Genomic DNA, 18,985 nt, shown 5'->3' on the forward strand with positions numbered 1-18,985 from the left:
AGAGGAGACAGCTGGGCCTGTCAGCGCCCACAACGGGAGCTGCAGCACCCAGGAGCCAGGCTAGGAGGCTAGGATGAAAGCAAGAGGGCTAGGATATGAGGCTAGGAGGCAACGATAGAAGGCTAGGAGGCTAGGATAGGAGGTTAGGATGGGAGGTGAGCAAGCTAGGAGGCTAGGGTAGGAGGCGAGGAGGCAAGGAGGCTAGGATAAAGATAAAGGGCTAGGACTCTAGGCTAGGCTAGGAGGCTAGGATAGGAGGCAAGGGGGCTAGGATAGGAGGTGAGCAGGCTAGGAGGTTAGGATAGGAGGTGAGAAGGTTAGGATAGGAGGCTAGGAGGATGCAATATAAGGCTAGAGGGCTAGGATAGGAGGCAAGGAGGCTAGAATAAGAGGCTAGAAGTCTAGGCTAATTTAAGATAATGGTTTAATTAAGACAATCACTGATTAACCAGGTTTTTGTTGTCTGCTCTCTTTTGAGTCATTGAATCATTGTGTGCTGAAGCTTCCCTGTATGTTAAACGTCCTGTTGCAGCCTATGCCTGAACCTGAACCGGCCTTTGTGCAGTTCGTACAACTCGTGTGCTTTCACTGAATGGCCTCAGCCTTGTGTCACACACATTCCTTTCACGGGCTGGTAATGATTTCTACAAAGGCATGAAAACAGGTTCCCCCTTATGGCACCATAAGTGTTTTTAAAGTTTCCCTGAATGTTACAGTAACGGCATTGATTTGTAAAGACATGAAGAGGAGAGTGTCAAAGCTGAAAGGACGAGTAGAAGAAGAGGGAGGCGCAACGAAGGGAGTGAGAGAATCTGGCTCTGTGAGTCACGTGTGCGGTGAAACTCTGAGTCTGCATGAATCTGCATCAAAATGCTTTCAAACCAGCATTAATGCATATCATTTGTTGGTAGAGACCAAAACCAGAGCAAAAACAATGGGCGAAAATAAACAAAACAACACAAACAAGAAAAGAACAGATTAAGAATAAAAAACAAATTTTCTTCATTTGAAAAACTAAAAACCATTTAATCAAATCATAATATAATAAAAAGAATCAAGCTTCAGGATAAAAGCGTCTGATTCTCTTTATGGTCACACAAATATCATACATTGACTTTAGCCGCGCTGTGAAGAGTCTATGTGTCGCTTCACTGCGAGGAATCAACGGCAAGATTTCTCTCGTCTTTTCACACTTTATAAGCCTTTAATTTTGAATTCATTTAAATGTATTATTAGACCTGATATAGCAAGGGCACTGTTTTGAAAGAGTCTGTGAATATCCATTTATTTTATTTTTCCCTCATTATAAGGTGGTTTTGAAAGAATAACTTCTGTGATGGCTTTCAGCAGGAAACCTTGAAGGTTCAGGGACCGCTGCCGGAGCATCAGACCGCGAATCTGCCGTCGGCGGAAAATCGACTCAACATATATTTACAACAAGAGCCATTCTGACACGTTGGTGAGCAGCGGTTCGCAGTAAAAGTCCGCATCACTTGACTGTTTTCAGTGAAGCGCTGTTTTCATGACGGACGTCTTTGTTTGCAGTCGAACCCAGAAACGGGTTCCTGGGTTCAGTAAACGCATTGTGGCCCGATGACCTCTGACCTCTGAGCTTGCTGGTACTGGAGGGTCACAGCCGGGTCCACAGGATGCGGGCCGCGTCCTTGGTGCTGGTACTGGAAGGTCCTGGCCGGGTCCAACCACAGCGGCGCCGTCCTCCAGCACCTGCTGATCCGCGGGCTCAGGCGGCACCGGGCCGCCTGAGGTTCGACAGAATCATTCTGGCTCCGAGAGCTTCCGCCCTCTTCATTTCACCACTCGTACTGGGCCGGTGACGTCCCCAGTGTTTTTATTCCCGCCGCAGCGAAATCATTTTAATTTTAACCTTCTGGCGAATCGCTGAAACGGGTGCGAGGCGGCGGAGAGGATGCCGAGCATTCCTGATCTCGTCTCTCTGAACCTTGGCCGTCCTCTTGTGCAGAACGCCGGCGTCCGATTGTTGAGCGCTGCTGGTGAGACGAGCCGAGCTCTACTTCAGCGGAGGGTATTTGGGGTTTTAATAGCTTCTCTGCGCCACTCGTGGAGGGGAACAGGTGTTCTGGTTGTGGGGAGGGTCGGCCCAGAGGACAGTGAAGTGGCCCAATTATAAAAACCCATACAGCGGGTTGAGGACAAGGGGACAACACAACAGCTCTAAGAGGATTTAACGGGTTCTACCTGTGTTTACAGCGCAGGTCGACTCAGGCTTCACATATCAGTCATTAAGAACAGCGACAATTAGAGTAAAAGGTTCTGCTGCTGAAGACTGGATGTGACTAAAATGTGCCACCGATGATCAAAAACAGCGTCTTGTAAATAAGCCTCCGCTATAATGATGGTGTCAGCTGGAGATCAGGCTCATGTAAACAGCCCCATGAAACAACCCTCCGACTGCAGAGATCTCAGCGTGCGGTCGACGCTGTGACTTAAAGGAAGCGGTTCTGAGGCCGTTGGTCGCTGCCAGTGACCTCTGACCTCCAGTAGCATCCAACAGGCTGCAAACCAGTTGACCCTTGACCTCGTACGGGTTTTGGAGCTTCGTAGCGTTGCATTCCACCCATTAGTGGCTTTGGTTTGTTATTTTAATCGCTGGCAGCAGGTGCTCATGCGGTTTAAAATGTCATCACGAATCCAAAGGCTTTTAATCCACATTTGCTGCTTGACGTTCGCATTTTGTCATTATGAAAAAAAAATTAAGTCAGATGTTTAGTGTAAAGTTTACAAAGTGGGTTCATTTACTGAATGGACTCAATCCAAATTTAACCACATGAAAGGACTGTGTGAAAAGACAGTAAGTGGAGCTTTCAGGCAGAATGACTGAGCTGCGCTGCTTCAAGGTCAAGTGTGCTCCACGGAGGAGCTCCACGGAGGAGCTCCACGGAGGAGCCGGACGCTCGGGGGAGCGAGGACGCCCAGGAGGCTCCAAGCCCTCAAAACCTGCACGTTGGCCCCAAACGCACAGAAATGGGACGGATTCCAGCTTCGGGAGCACAAAACACCGTGAAACAAAATGTGAAGCCACAGCACTTGAATGACTGTCAAGTGTCATGAAGGAAACCAGAAGGAAGAAGGTTTGCGCCGTGAACGCCCGCGGTGTTAAATGGTTTCCAGTTCGTTTAAAGGCCAGTGAGCGGAGGTGGAGCTGCGCCTGTGATTGGCGGAGCTGCGGGCGTCAGGCTGGGGGTGAGGCGGCGGCGGCTGGAGGGGGTTCCCTGTGCGCCCTGCTGCGGTCCAGTGCGTAAAGAGCGCAGAGCGGAGCGGTGCGGTGCGTGCGGTGCGTGCGGCGCGTGTCACGCTCAGGATTACTGCCTCCTCCCGCGTCTCCGAGCAGAGCTGCCCTCTAAATGAAGCTTGGCTCCTCTCCGTGATTGCTTCGCCATGAGCTGCTTGGATGTGATGTACCAGGTGTTTGGTCCTCAGACGTACTTCAGCTCCTACAGCCCCTATCACCACCAGGTACGGAGCTCGCGTTCTGCACCCGCGCACGCACGCTTCTAAAGGTCGCGTGGACGCTCGAACAGAACTGCACGCAAATATAAAAGCTTGCAAAATGCGTCTCTAAATTTTTCTCCACGTACTAAAACTAGAAAAAAGTTCAAGACCAGAACCTTGTCCGCTTCAGGCGCGTGGAGCGGTTGTTTTATCCGGTGCGTAAATGCTCGCAGCCGAAGCGACGGTGAGGCGTTCAGTTCGCGTGACTTCACTTCTGCTTTTATTGCTAGAAGTTACATTTGTCCAGCGTTTTCCACCTCCCGTGGCCGCAACAGGTCGCTTGTGTCGCGTCTTTAGTCTAATTTTAGTCGCTCGAAGAAGGACGACATTTACTGACGCGCTCTTTGCGCTTCAGCGTCTTCCACGTTCACGTGTTGTTTTGTTTCCAGGAGTTTAATATTAGTTGTTTACTTCACGTGCAGCAGGTTTTTGTGAGGCCTTTGGCAACTTTCACGAGGTGTTTTATATAATCACAACACAATTACAATATAAGAAATTATTGATTTTAAATAATAGATTATTGATGACAGGTCCGTGTGTGCAGAGCAGCTGATCTTTGAAACCTGTGATTATTGCTTTATTAAATCTTAAAACATGAAATGAGTCCAGCTTAACATTTTATAAAATTCTTTCTAATGAGCTACAAACCTGATGCATAAACACGCGTCTTCTCTTTAGAAGCTGGCTCTGTACTCCAAAATGCAGGAGCCCCAGGACTGCGTGAGCCGGCTCGGCCCCCCGGGGCCCCCGGGGGCCCCCGCCATCAAAGAGGAGGACAAGGAGCTGCCGCCGGGGGCCGAGTACCTGAGCTCCCGCTGCGTCCTCTTCACCTACTTCCAGGGCGACATCAGCGCGGTGGTGGACGAGCACTTCAGCCGAGCGCTGAGCCAGAGCAGCGCGTACGCCGGCGCCAGCGGCCACAAGAGCTCCAGAGGTGCGTGAGACACTGGGGCCGCGCTTTGTCTCTTATTGCGGCTGAAACGAAGCGTTGTAGAATAGTCAGAGGCGGGTGTGTGCAAATATCACAAACTGCGTATTCTTTGTGCACAATATTTATGTGCTATAATATTGTCTTATAATAAACGTCAGTGTTACAATAAAACACATCCTGTTGTTACGAGACCTTTTAATTGCATTTGTCAGTTTAGTTTCTCTGATATGTTCGTTCACTAATTAGGAACCGACAGAAAAAACGTAAAGATAAAAACGCAGCTGCCGTCAAATAAATGAATATTCCACTCAGACGTGAGGGTTGTGTCTCTGCAGAGCCCTCGTTCCCGATGAGCCAGAGGAGCTTCCCTCCGTCGTTCTGGAACAGCTCCTACCAGCCGTCGGCCTCCTCGGCGCTGGGCGGCGCCCTCTCCGCCCCCCACGCAGAGCTCTCCTTCCCCGGGGACGCGTACGCCCCCGCCTCCCTGCACAGCCACCTGCACCAGTCCAGCCCGGACCCCTGGCACCCGTCCCACCACCACCACCACCACCACCACCACCCCTACTCGCTAGGGGGCGCTCTGGGCGCCCAGGCCTCGCCGTACCCGCGCCCGGGGGTTCACGACATGTACGGCGCCGCCTTCGACCCGCGCTACGGCTCGCTGCTGGTGCCGTCGGTGAGGCCCCACCACCGCCTGGCGGCCGGCGGCTCGGTCGCGGGGCCGAGCGCGTCGCCCTGCGACCTCGGGGGCAAGGGCGAGTCGGCGGCGGCCTCGGCCTGGAGCGGCGCTTTTGCTGGAGCGGGAGCAGAGATTGGACTCAATATGGAGACAGGTACTGTCACGTTGTCAGTGCAGTGAATTCAGTGGGAGGTGGATCTGACTGTGTGTTTGTTTGAGCAGGTTTGTTGTTGGCCACTTTATTAGGAACCCGCGCAGCCTGGGTCCCTAATAAAGTGGCCAGTCGGCACTTTCGTGCTCACGGCCGTGGAGCCGGGTTGATTTTCATGTGAAGTGAAAAGTGCTTCGTTGTGTGTTTACAAGGTTAACGCAGGTAACATCTGCCTCCGCTGAGCGGGTGGAAGTGAGTTCGAGGCTTTCTCGATTTTCTTCTTCTGCGTATTTGCCACATCGACGCGCCGGCAGCGCTCGTTACTGCGTAGGAACAGTAACGTGAGGATGGAGCGACGGACGTCCAGCCTCACGTGGAGCTGCTGCTCTCATCCGTCCTCATCCGGCGCTTCCTCCTGCTTTTTTAACAGGACTTCTTGCTCTAATCTCCTGTTTTCTTCTGTTCCTCCACTCCTCCCCTTCAGGTCTGCAGACACAGGACAAGAGCAAGGACCTGTACTGGTTTTAGACCCCCCCCCCTCCTGCTGCTGTGGTGCTGAGCTCCTCTGCAGCAGCAGCGGATCCGACGGCGCACGGTGGAAACGACGGCGAGTGGGAAACGAGGACAAAGAGCAGTCTCTGTGCTGCTGTCACTGGCACAGGCAACATTCCTAAAGTGGGAAACCTGGGGACAGACGGACAGAGACACGTGTGGTGGAGCTGGAAGGGCTTGGCCGGACTGGGCTCACTGGGACAACTGGGCTGCTACACTGGGAGTGTTATGGCTGCAGGAGCCCACGTTTTGGTTTAAAGGAGGAAACGGAACAGACTGAACGTGAGAGTTTAAAATCACCATTTTAGGTGAAAAGTATTTAACTGGTGTCACAGCTCCAGTAAACCAGTAAAAATCGTGTCCTGTCTGTGAGTTCTGGTTCTGAGGTGCGAATTGTAAAGTTAAAGCGTGTGACTTTTTTAAGTGAGACTTCATCAATGAGCTTTTAATGAGCTCGTTTCATTTACGCTGCAGCGTTCGTCGACTGCTTTGGGCTAAAAAAAGCTGCAGGTAAAAACACACTGAGGCAGAGTTTATATTAAAGGACTGACACGTTCAGCTGCTGCAGATCAGGCGTCTTCAACGAATCCACGCAGAACTAATTAGACATAAAAACTAATCAAATAGAAATAAATGCTTCCTTCATAAAACTCTAGATTATTGGAACGTGAAACCTCCTGATCCACGCAGCTGCCGCGCCTCCGTCCCTCTTCAAACCGCTGCGACGGCTCCCTGTGGAGGACGGCCGCTGTGCTGGGAGCGGACCCGGCCCGTTCGGGGCGGGCGATGGGACCGGGACCGGTCCTGGGCCTTGGGAGCGGGACCTGGGTATTCTGAGCGGGACCGGTCCATTCGGGGCGGGCGTTGGGAGCGGGACCGGTCCGTTCGTGGTGGGTATTCTGAGCGGGACCGGTCCGTTCGGGGCGGGTATTCTGAGTGGGACCGGTCCGTTCGGGGCGGGCGTTGGGACCGGGACCGGTCCGTTCGGGGCGGGCGTTGGGACCGGGACCGGTCCGTTCGTGGTGGGTATTCTGAGCGGGACCGGTCCGTTCGGGGCGGGCGTTCGGAGAGGCCGTCCGCGTCCGCTGACGCCTCCTCCACCGGAGCTCCACGGACTCTCGGAACCTCGTGAGACGCTTCAGCCTGAAAGCCAAGCCCGTGGCCGCTGGCCCGATCAGCGCCGGCTATTTGAGGCCTCGACCCGCTCCCCTGCTCCCGCGCAGCTGTCATCGACAACTGCTCCTCAACGTGTGCTCAATAAAGGACGCATTCAGTGGGAGCCGGACGCTGCCGAACTGGGACAACTGGTGTGGTTGCGCGTGTGGCTGTTGCTATAGTAACAAAGATCAAAGCTTACGTCCATCAACCCACACCTGAACGCTTGATGCACAAAAACCAGAATGAACAGAGACGTGGTCGTGACAGTTTGAGTTCAGTTTAAGCGAGTCTCCACCTGATGCTGCAGCGCCGTCAACCTGGAACCGTGTGACATTTCCTTTCTTCCTGGCTCGTACGGTAAAGCAGTCACAGCATGGGGCCGTGTTCTCTGTGAATATATTAATATATTGACTAAAGTATTGTTTATTGTTTCTGTTTAATGTAAAGTCGTCATCGTTTGCTTCATGCAGTAAAGATAAACCTCCAAACGGGACTCGACTCTTCTCACTGTGTCATTTTGTGGATGTGTGAGTGTGTGAACGGCTGCTCCTGGATCAGCCTGAGACGCCGGCAGGTCCCAGCGCGGGTTTTACGCCTGTCACATTCCTGTGGTGGAGCTTAAAGCCTGTGAGCTGAGCCAAAGCTGCACCGGTAAATAGAACCACGTCTGTGGGTTCAGGCTCCAAACACGGTGAAAACAAGTGGTTTTAGAGTTTGTCTCAACAAAAGAGGTCCAAGCGCTCTGACGGGGGTGGTGTGTGTGTGTGTGTGTGTGTGTGTGTGTGTGTGTGTGTGTGTGTGTGTGTGGTGTGTGTGTGTGTGTGTGTGTGTGTGTGTGTGGGTGTGAGTGTGTGTGTGTGGGGGTGTGTGTGTGGGTGTGTGTGTGTGTGGGAGAGTGTGTGAGTGTGTGTGTGTGTGTGTGTGTGTGTTGGTGTGTGTTGTGTGTTGAGTGTGTGTGTGTGGGTGTGTGTGTGGTGTGTGTGCTGTTGTGTATGTGTGTGTGTGTGTGAGGTGTGTGTGAGTGTGTGTGTGTGGTGTGGTGTGGTTGTGTGTGGAGAGTGTGGTGTGTGTGTGTGAGAGTGTGTGTGTGTGTGTGTGTGGTGGGTGTGTGTGTGTGGTGTGGAGTGTGTGTGTGGTGTGGTGTGTGTGTGTGTGTGTGTGTGTGTGTGTGTGTGTGTGTGTGTGTGTGTGTGTGTGTGAGTGTGTGTGTGTGTGTGTGTGTGTGTGGGGGGGGGTGCAGGGTAGGGTTTCCCTCCCCTTCGACCCTTCGCAGAGGGCGTCGCTCCGATTGGACCACGCGTCCGGGTCCTCAGAGGTGTTTGTGACTCTGATGCAGCTGCAGATTAACATCTGCTTCGCCCGCGGCGATGACGGACAGGACCCTGCAGTCCTCTGGGTTTGTGAAGCCGTCTCTGCTCTGCAGAGTGAGAAATAAAATAAAATGAGCGTGTGACGCAGACGTGAATTCAGCGCCGCACGGGGCCGAGGTTAAGGACGGGAGCTGTTCTCTAATCAAAGCACACAGCGTGGATTCAGCACTTTATTCCACTCGATTCTTAGAGCTGTTTTACCTCAAATCACACATTTGATCTTCAATTATTTTCAGGCTTTTATTCAATAAGCACGTTTCTAATCTGTATATGAAGCAGCGCCACCGACCCGGTCGCCTCAGGCTGAAGGCAACGCCTGTCTGTGATCTGTGCAGATGAAGCAGATCACAGCTAAGTGAGGATATTGGGTTTCTCCTCCGTCCGCGGCTGTTTACAGGGCAGACGGAGCGGAACAGCCCTTTAACAAAGCCGGGCGAATCCTCCTGCTCCGTTCTGTCGCATTCCCCACATTTCTGCCACGGTTTGCTGCCGTTGGTGTCACAGGAAGAAAGATGGGAGGAGAAGCGCCGCGGTGGCAGTGAACGCACCGTCAGATCACGCACACGAGTCCGCTCGTTCCGCCTGCGGCCGGTTCCGGACGGGACACCTGCTCCTTCTATACATGAAATGTGAGTTTTTACAGTCTTCACATGTTGGAGACGGAATGAGCAGCAGCAGAACTGGAGCAGCTTCCAGTTCCAGTTCCATCTCATCAACCTGCCCAGCGACAGCCCCATTAGAAGTCCTCCCAGTGTTGACGTGCGCTGCAGCTCGTTATCGGGCCTCCGCGGACGCGCTGAGCGCTGTTTACCTCCTGCCCGCGTCTCCCAGACATTCCCCATATCCTCCACGTCAACTTCCTTGAACCGCTCGCTGTGATAATTATCAGCTTCTGGTCCTTTCAGGGCACGAGTCAAGGCCTGTGGGGGACGGAGCTCGATGTCAGAAGCCTGTGAAGCCCTTTAAAGCACCTGGTAATGAAGTGATGCCCCTGTTCGTATCTGAGCCGCGGCCTGTGTTTGCGCCTCCTCGTTCCCTCCGTCCTCTGCCACTTTTCCCCGAGTTAATGCTTCCTATAGATGAGCAGTTATCACTCAGCTCAGTCTTGTTTACTTCTGACGCCTCTGATCTGACACTAAACCAACACAGACCCACCTGGACAGGAAACCTGAGCGCAGGAAGCCCTTCAACAGGCCTCAGGGCGCGTCCCCTGATGGGCGACGAGGAGGTGCAGAGCGATGAGCGGGAAGACGTGCAAATCCGCTGTGACGGGTGATCGGACGTGAAGGAACGACTCCAGCTTTAAGCGCCCGCCATCATTTAATCTTATTATTGTGCTGCGTGGCTGATACGAGTCTGGTTCACGCTCATGTTCTTCACGTCTCCCACTGTGGCCCGGTTCCTCTGCTGTGACACAACAGAGCGGCGCCGGAGCATGTAACCTGACGCCTCCTGTGTTCAAGCGCTGACACAGAGGAGGTGCAGTTGGACCCCAGCGGATTCTCCTCGTGCTCCGTGAACCTAAATATATAAGCAACCTTTGGGATCCGTTTTATTAAGGAGACGCGGCCCAGTGCAACCGGACCTGCACCAATTATTAAAGTTAATTTAATAGTGGCTTAAATACATGCGGTTTAAAAAAGGGAAGTGGCTGAAGGTGAGACAGAACCCGATTTGAATTCAAACATGTGTTTGTTTGTGAGTAATTTGCCCCATAAAAGCCAAGCCTCTGCTGGTGGTTCGGTCCCGTTCGACCCAAACCTGGAGCCTCCAGTGTCTCTCTGCGTGAGGACTGTGGGAGAACAGGTGGACATAGTTCCTGTCAAGCAGCGGGAGATTGATGGAGCGGCTCCGAGCGCCGGCCGCGGGTGTTCCCTTACAGTCATGGCAGAGATGGAGACAGCTGGACCCACAACACTGGACTCTGTGACTGCAGGGCTCCGTGTGCATATTTGTGCAGCACCGGGCTGAACATGTACATGTGCTCTTCTTCACGGAGAAGCATCGTCTCACTTTTCCTACAGGCTTCAAACGCAAACGACTTCATCTGTCATGTGTAACGGAGGTTTAACTTTGGGAAAATCCAGATTCTCTTCCACGGCCTCAACGCAGGGTCAGTTGAACCCAGTCTGGTTGCCATGGAGACGGGCTGCCTCGGCCCGGCTCGCTGTCGTTCTTCTCGGGGCCGGAACGTGAGATGCTCGATGCATGAATTCCCCGTTTCTGCTCCAGCTGTTGCTGAGCGGAGCTGCTCCTGGTTTCCACCAGTCGGACTCAGAGTCGGAGACGACTTCACAGAAATCTCATCATCATCTCGTTTAACTGACTCTCACTTTGCAGCCGATTCCTAAACCGCATATGTGGCTTCGGTGGCTCCAACTCGGACAAAGAGGTTTCTATAACAACCACTCACCCAAAAAGAACTCTTTCCTGCGTGACTGAGAGCGGCGCTTCTTATCTGATCCTAACAAGGGTTGGACACAATGATGCCAACCCGTTTAGCATCTTCACCCATTCATTCATTCATTCATTCATTCATTCATTAATCCATTCATTCAATCATTCATTCATTCACCCATTCACCCATTCATTCAGACATGAGCCGGACGTGGACGAGCACCGCACGTCTCCACCGTGTTCTCGCGTCCGTGTTCCGCGGCTGCAGAACCGTGGTACACGGAGCATAAATACCTGTACTGTGTGCGGTTTTAGAGCCGTGGGTTTAATCACACATCCTTCAAAACCACAGCACTGTACAATGGTCCAGTCAAGGGCAAGTCACTTAAGCAATGCTTTAATCAAAGGAAAAATGCACTCAATTTGAGGAACAATGTTCGGAGAAAAAGTGCTGCACAGTTACGAGTCTGCTGCAATGCACCATCATTCTGCGTCCATCTGCCAGGACCTTCTGTCCAATGAGGCTGTAATTGAAAACGCACAAAGAGATGACAAATGAGGTTTTCTTGTCCATAATACAAAATGGCCGTGATATATTTCTGGCTGTATCCGAAGAAAACACACGTCCATTATGTGGCTATAAATATTATTATTACCTCAATTAGTCTTTATTGCTATTCTTATTGAGCATCAGATGAGTCGTCAGGAGTCACAAACGAGTCTGGGAGGAAGTGCTGATGTGGTTTTGTCCCGTCGGACTTCTCGTTTGCTGTCAGTTCCCGACTGACGGACCGACTGCAGGTCCAGGAGGCGGCAGCTTCACCGCGCTGCATTTAAAACCCGTCTTTAGAGACGAACACTGAGCAGGAACCGTATTTAACCAGTTAACGCTGCCAGTTTCTACTCTTTCCAACTAATCGTGCTCTAAGTGGATCGTGAGGTTTTTGTTTGACTACTAAATTTTAAATAGAAATTTGCTTTTGAGGGGAATTCTGCTTCTGCTGCGTATTTACACAAACCGCCGAACAATAAGACGCGTCGGCACATTTTGACGCCTGCAGCAGGAAGCTGGACGTTATCTGCAGGGAAAGACACTTTGTTTGGTGCTGCGGCCTCAGAAAGAAGCTGTTCTTTCCTTTTGAAGGGCCGAGGGACGCTCTGAATTGGGCTCTGTCAGTGGGGTATTGATTGAGCTGCGAACCTTGGACACTTCCATTGTTGTGGCTCCACCTTATGATGCACACTGACCTTCAACTTGCAGGAGCCTAGAACAAAACCATTCACTCAACTCTTCATCGACAACATGTGACCACTTTATTAGGGACACCTGTGCCGTGTAGTTCTGCTTTACTTTAAAGTTGTGTGTTCATCATTACTACTGACTTTAATGAAAAGATGAAAAGCTAATTTTGACGTGTGCACTTCAAGCACCTGAGTACGAGCCGCTGCCTCCATAAATCCTTCAAGCCTTTATTTCATCTCTCACCAAGGACTGCTGCAGATTAATGAACTCAGCCAATGCTAAACTCTGTCATACACAAACCGTTGTTTCACTTCTTTTTTTTACCAAAATCACATAAAGACTTTCTGAGTGAATAGATAAATTATCAGCCGATGATCTTTTAACGATGATGAATAAATGCTGCATATATCCTCCCGAGTCCCTTGAACCACCAGCCCCAGCAGAACCACTCAAATGGTATCATGCTGCGTGGTAGCCCTGATCGCTGCGCCCTGCTGAGCGTGAATAGCCTCCAACGCCGAGCTGCGTCTCGCTCTCTGTACCATCATCAATGGCTGAATTCAACCTGAAGTCCCTGACGCTTATTGGAGCCAAGAGTTCACACTGTCGTCTCACTTTCCTTTCACTCCAGCAACAATGAAAAGTCATGTCAGCAGCATCTACAGTAGGTGGAGAGGAGGAGGTCGTAGAGGCTCCAGCTGCTTAACACGAGGGGTGCATGGCGCCATCTGCTGCCAGTGACGGGCATTACACGCACTCTTAACATGAACGTAAAGTAAATTAAAAAAAAATAATGAGAAAACGTTTTCTCATTACGCTGAAAAGGGCCACCAGTGTGTGTTATTCCAATATTCATGATTATTTCTAAAGTATATACTACGTTAAACATTGTTTTGATATTGTAGTTTGCTGATGTTGTAACAGAAACAAAGTAAAGATTAAAACACTGGAGTAAAATGCATAAAAACTGACACGCTGATAATTTAACCCGTCGCCCAGTCTCATCAAGGCCACTCAGAGTTGGATGCAGTGACAGAAGCTGTTTGGCAGCAGCTTTTGTTTGTCCCTTTAATCTCACCGTCCAGTTACTGTAAACCAGCACTGGGTTCAGTCACAGACTTACCGGACCAGACATGGATTCTGGCCACTGGCACTTAAAGTGTCACATAATGTAGAGACAACCTTTAAACCTGCTGCAGGAAAAGCACACAATTAAAACACCAGTAATAGAAGATGTTGAAACAGTTCAGGACAATGATTAACTAATAAAGGTGGTCCCGTTTGCCTCGCTGGTTTATTAGGATCCAGGTTCGACCAGAAGCTGCTGGTGAAGAAGCTTCGTGATGGACCTGCACAAAGCAGTGTTGCTCCTGGGAGCCGTGATCTGCAGCGGTGAGACACGAAAACAAAACGCAAATGTGCTTCATTGTTACATCACATGATGAGTCATCGTAATTTCTGTCCAGCACAGTTTCGTTGGGTTGTTTTGGAATAGATTTTGAATAGATACTGGAAACCAGTATAATGAATACATATTATTGATTTGTCTCCATGTTTAATTATTTACCATCTGTGGCTTGGTTGTAGGTCGATGGGTCAGGGTAAAAATGAATGCTGAAATCTCTACATGACTACAACTAGTTTTCTGATTAATCTGCCATTATGTCCTTCCTCAGGAGGTTCCACCATCAACTCCCAGCAGATATGTGCCTCTGGTAACGGCAAAGGATACAGAGGCACGATTGCTGAGACCTGGACTGGGAAAACCTGTCAGAGTTGGTCGGATCAGAGCCCACACCAACACAAACGCACCACATATTACTACCCCAAAGGGTGAGATTACTGCTCAGTCAGAGGAGGGTGGACATGATGTTATTACAGATATGTTACAACACGATTCAGGGGACAACAGGAGAAACCATGAACAATCTAAACAAAGACAATACTTTGTGTTCATATGCGTTCACTTTATTTTCCAGCGGCCTTGAAAGCAACTACTGTCGTAACCCTGACGGCATGCAGAGGCCCTGGTGCTACACCACCGACCCTAAGACCCGCTGGGAGTACTGCCTGGTACCGAGATGTGAGACTTTTAATCTACCAGGTGAACAAGTAGTTAATGATTGTTTTCACTATAAGTTTCAAAAGTTCTAAATGTATCACTTTGAAGTTAAAAGTAATGAAACAGTGGTGGTTGCTTTACAGTATTTACAGCAACATAGAGATATAGTTGTTTTTCAATATGAACAAAAATATATAATGACTATATAATGACTGTTAAATTACATTTACATTTAGGTGCTCCTTTTACATTCGGCACCCCATACTGATGCTGAGTGATGATGAATACAGACTACGACTAAAACCTCAGCTCTGATCATCATCACTTAACAGTATAAATTCTCTTAACATCTGACTCACCTGTATGTGAGTGATTCACAACTCAAATTAACATTAATGTCTCAACAACTTTTTCTACTAAATTCCACCATCTCCTCAGAACTGAACTGCACGTCTGGTAACGGCAAAGGATACAGAGGCACGATTGCTGTGACCAGGACTGGTAAAACCTGTCAGCGGTGGGCGGCTCAGAGCCCACACGAACACGAGCGCACCCTGGAGAACTACCCCAACAGGTGGGTCCAAGTGAAGATGAGATCGGATTAGACTATCTGATCTGAGGTTATGTGTGTGTTAGGCTCCTTTAGGTCAATCACACTGACTTTATTTTTCAGCGACCTTGAAAGCAACTACTGCCGTAACCCTGACGACTCAGAGAGGCCCTGGTGCTACACCACCGACCCCGACACCCGCTGGCAGTACTGCCTGGTACCGAGCTGTGCATCAGGTGAAACTCGGGTCAATGATGATGTCCTCTGTCATCTCCAGAACTTAGGAAATATAACTAAATATAGGCAAAGCAATGAAAAAAATCATATGTCTTGCTTTGTGAAATGAACACATCATATTATAAAATGAACCCTGAAATCTCTACATGACTACAACTAGTTTTCTGATTAATCTGCCATTACGCTGTTTATCAGGAGGTTCCACCGTCAACTCCCAGCAGATATGTGCCTCTGGTAACGGCAAAGGATACAGAGGCACGATTGCTGAGACCTGGACTGGGAAAACCTGTCAGAGTTGGTCGGATCAGAGCCCACACCAACACAAACGCACCACATATTACTACCCCAAAGGGTGAGATTACTGCTGATTGATGATGATGATGATGAAGATGTTAGAGATATGATCCAACATGATTCAGGAGAGAACAGGAGAAACCATGAACAACCTACAGTGAGCAAGGCCAATATTAAGGCTTTATCTTTGTGTTTGTATGCGTTCACTTTATTTTCCAGCGGCCTTGAAAGCAACTACTGTCGTAACCCTGACGGCATGGAGAGGCCCTGGTGCTACACCACCGACCCTGACACCCGCTGGCAGTACTGCCTGGTACCGAGATGTGAGACTTTACATGGACCAGGTGAACCATTAATGAGGCTCAAAAGCAGCTGATCTGGATTATTTTAGATGATCACAGAGTCAAGACACTGCTCCGTGTACTAATCTCACCCATGGGATGGAAGACAATGCACGTGTCATGACACTTCTAAGAGATAAGTCAGTTCAAAGCCTAGATCATTGAAGCACTTCAGAGCACAAACATATGTTTGATATGAAACAAGACATCTTAAAGGACACAGGTGGAGCATGAGATGTAGCTAAAGCAGGGAAGAAAGGAAAATGTGCCATAAATGATAAAGGAGGTTTAATGGTTTGACTCACCTGTAGATGGAGTTTAACTGAACAATGATGCAGAATCTCAGCACAAACTCTATTTATTCGTGTACTATTTGAACTCATTTGCATCCTCTCCCTAGACATGTTTTGCGCCTTTGGTAACGGCAAAGCGTACAGAGGCACCATCGCCGAGACTCGTTCTGGTAAAACCTGTCAGCGGTGGTCGGACCAGGCTCCACACCAACACGAACGCACGCTGGAGAACTACCCCCACAGGTAAAAGAGCCACCTGTCACAGCAGAGCACGGGGTGCATGTTCTCTGTTCCGTATTCACGAACACGCATCCACACAAAGACAAGACTTTTTCTTCATGTTTGTGTTAGTGTGTTTTCACCACAGTGAATTCCTTTTTCAGCGACCTTGAGAGCAACTACTGCCGTAACCCTGACGGCTCGGACGCTCCCTGGTGTTACACCACCGACCCCTGCACGCGCTGGGAGTACTGCCATGTTTCCGACTGTAAGAACCCACAAGGACCAGGTGAAACATTCCTACTCAATTCTAAGGCTTTATGACTTGTGGTTTTATCAGAAGTTTTTGTCTCCATCTGTAAAGTTCTGCAGTTCTCACATCTGAGGTTGTCGTTACAGGATTTTAAAAACCACCTCTGTTCTGTTATTACAGAATCGGTGCCTGTGACCCCTCGAGACTTTAAATAATTCACCACTTCTTTGGGGACCTGACGTTTTTACTTCTGATCGCAGACACTCACTGGGAACATTTTTAATTGAAAGTCGCTACTAACACAAATATTAAACTACAATTTTGCTTAATGTGCTGCTTTATGTCGATCTAATGGGATTTCAACATCTTTGTAGGCTGTTCATGGTCTTGATAGTAATTGATAGTAATGATGTTGAGACAATGTGTTTGTGTCCTCTCGGAAAATCTGAACCGACAGTTTTCGCAGTCTGTTTTTGTCAGAATCCTAGAAAGCAACAAGAAAGTAACCTTAATTATTTTGAGACCCTGGCGTTAAACCACCAACCTGATACTTGATGGAAGTAACTTTGGTAGTGGAAAGTAGCAAAGACCAGGTGAAGCAAAAGACAATAATGATTTATGAATGCGTAGTATTTGACATTCTGTATTGCCATGTTATTTGATCGAAACCTAATGGTACTTAAAGAACAAATATCATGAAATTAAGTGATCAACAACTTACTATATCAGTCACCAACTGACAATTACAAAGGTTTTTAAAAGCCTTTGAGGCCAGTTCATATGTTTGTACATGATCCTCTGTGAAAGAAGTAATTTCCCCCCTGTTAAAAGGTGAGGTCATTGTAAATATGTATCAATTTCATGGCCACATCCAGTCCTGATTTCTGCCAGACGTTTCCAATCAGGCACCACTCACATAAAACCTGTGTGATAAGGTGCGGTAGGCCATAATGAACACACACCATCATGCTGCGTTCCAGTGAGCTTCAAGAGCAAACAAGAAAGAAGATTGTAGACATGTCTCTTGCCACAGTAAATGTCAATGTTCATGACCCCACCATCGCAAAGACACTAAAGCAAAACTGGCATCCATGGAAGAGTTCTGAGGCAAAAGCCACTGTTGATCAAAAAGAATATCAAGGCCCGACTCACTTCTGCCAAGAATCATCTTGATTATTAACATGGTGGTGGAAGTGTGATGATCTGGCCTTGCTTTGTTTCCTCAGGAAACAAAGCCTGATTATTGCTGGAACCATCAACTCTGCTCACTACCAACAAATCCTGGCAAAGAATGTTCGGCCGTCAGTTCGAGACCTCGAGCTAAAGCGCAACTGGGTTCTGCAGCAAGACAATGATCGGAAGCGAACCAGCAAATCCACTGTCGAATGGCTGAAAAAACAAAATGAGGGTTTGGAGTGGCCTAGTCCCGACCTGAACCCTATTGAGATGCGTGGCATGACCTTTAAAAAGGCTGTTTATGCCCGAAAACCATCCAGTCTGGTTGATGTTGAACAATTTTGCACAGAGGAGTGGGCCAAAATCCCACTGAGCGATGTGAAAGACTCATCACTGCAGTTATTGTTAAAGGTGGTTCAACCAGCTGTTTTAGGGGGGCAGGTACTTATTCACATGGGCTTATGTAGGTTTAGATGTTTTTTCCCCTAATAAATGACATTTGCACTGAAAATTGCATTTTGTGTTTATTTGTGTTTTATCTTTGTGTAATTATCAGGTTTGCTTGATCTGAAAAGGATGAGCATGAAAAAAGTGCAAGAAATGTCAGATATTCAGCACAGCACTGTACAGCCCAATTTGAATAAACAAATGGCAAATTAATAAATAAATATATTTATGCAATGTTATGCAACCCTAACAATGATGAATAATGCTGCGTAGATCCTCCCGAGTCCCTTGTACCCTGATCGCTGTGCCCTGCTGAGTGAGAGTGTGAATCAGTGGCTGAATCCATAGCTCCAATAAGCGTCAGGGACTTTTTCACACTGTCGTCTCACTTTCCTTTCACTCCAGCAACAATGAAAAGTCATGTCAGCAGCATCTACAGTAGGTGGAGAGGAGGAGGTCGTAGAGGCTCCAGCTGCTTAACACGAGGGGTGCATGGCGCCATCTGCTGCCAGTGACGGGCATTACACGCACTCTTTACATGAACGTAAGGTAAATTAAAAAAAAATAATGAGAAAATGTTTTCTCATTACGCTGAAAAGGGCCACCAGTGTGTGTTATTCCAATATTCATGATTATTTCTAAAGTATATACTACGTTAAACATTGTTTTGATATTGTAGTTTGCTGATGTTGTAACAGAAACAAAGTAAAGATTAAAACACTGGAGTAAAATGCATAAAAAACTGACACGCTGATAATTTAACCCGTCGCCCAGTCTCATCAAGGCCACTCAGAGTTGGATGCAGTGACAGAAGCTGTTTGGCAGCAGCTTTTGTTTGTCCCTTTAATCTCACCGTCCAGTTACTGTAAACCAGCACTGGGTTCAGTCACAGACTTACCGGACCAGACATGGATTCTGGCCACTGGCACTTAAAGTGTCACATAATGTAGAGACAACCTTTAAACCTGCTGCAGGAAAAGCACACAATTAAAACACCAGTAATAGAAGATGTTGAAACAGTTCAGGACAATGATTAACTAATAAAGGTGGTCCCGTTTGCCTCGCTGGTTTATTAGGATCCAGGTTCGACCAGAAGCTGCT

General features: G+C 48.8%; 2 protein-coding genes across 3 annotated transcripts; both read left to right on the forward strand.

Annotated features, from left to right (window-relative positions):
* Positions 1 to 1,899: 1,899 nt before the first annotated feature.
* On the forward strand, positions 1,900 to 6,202 carry vgll2a (vestigial-like family member 2a). 2 transcript variants are annotated; one of them, XM_055506577.1, is made up of 4 exons: positions 1,900 to 3,495; positions 4,213 to 4,465; positions 4,798 to 5,295; positions 5,777 to 6,202. In XM_055506577.1, exons 1-4 carry the CDS (start codon positions 3,418 to 3,420, stop codon positions 5,818 to 5,820), a joined length of 873 nt encoding a protein of 290 aa, XP_055362552.1. In that variant the 5' UTR covers positions 1,900 to 3,417; the 3' UTR covers positions 5,821 to 6,202. The 2 variants fall into 2 exon arrangements, with proteins under 2 accessions (XP_055362552.1, XP_028996978.1); XM_029141145.3 differs by having other exon boundaries at positions 1,913 to 3,495; positions 4,210 to 4,465.
* Positions 6,203 to 13,283: 7,081 nt separating this feature from the next.
* LOC114849364 (plasminogen-like) lies at positions 13,284 to 17,951 on the forward strand. Its single transcript, XM_029140737.3, has 10 exons — positions 13,284 to 13,404; positions 13,689 to 13,845; positions 13,992 to 14,116; positions 14,513 to 14,648; positions 14,748 to 14,860; positions 15,057 to 15,213; positions 15,375 to 15,499; positions 15,897 to 16,032; positions 16,173 to 16,297; positions 16,442 to 17,951. Exons 1-10 carry the CDS (start codon positions 13,356 to 13,358, stop codon positions 16,474 to 16,476), a joined length of 1,158 nt encoding a protein of 385 aa, XP_028996570.1. The 5' UTR covers positions 13,284 to 13,355; the 3' UTR covers positions 16,477 to 17,951.
* Positions 17,952 to 18,985: the final 1,034 nt, after the last annotated feature.

The sequence above is a fragment of the Betta splendens genome, chromosome 24, assembly GCF_900634795.4.
Source record: "Betta splendens chromosome 24, fBetSpl5.4, whole genome shotgun sequence".
Lineage (NCBI taxonomy): Eukaryota > Metazoa > Chordata > Actinopteri > Anabantiformes > Osphronemidae > Betta > Betta splendens.

Coding starts and splice junctions, on each gene's coding strand:
- vgll2a (XM_029141145.3), top strand. CDS start 3,418: ATGAGCTGCTTGGATGTGATGTACCAGGTGTTTGGTCCTCAGACGTAC. Junction 3,496..4,209: donor ACAGCCCCTATCACCACCAG/GTACGGAGCTCG, acceptor TCTTCTCTTTAG/AAGCTGGCTCTGTACTCCAA. Junction 5,296..5,776: donor TGGACTCAATATGGAGACAG/GTACTGTCACGT, acceptor CCTCCCCTTCAG/GTCTGCAGACACAGGACAAG.
- LOC114849364 (XM_029140737.3), top strand. CDS start 13,356: ATGGACCTGCACAAAGCAGTGTTGCTCCTGGGAGCCGTGATCTGCAGC. Junction 13,846..13,991: donor ACATATTACTACCCCAAAGG/GTGAGATTACTG, acceptor TTTATTTTCCAG/CGGCCTTGAAAGCAACTACT. Junction 16,033..16,172: donor CTGGAGAACTACCCCCACAG/GTAAAAGAGCCA, acceptor TTCCTTTTTCAG/CGACCTTGAGAGCAACTACT.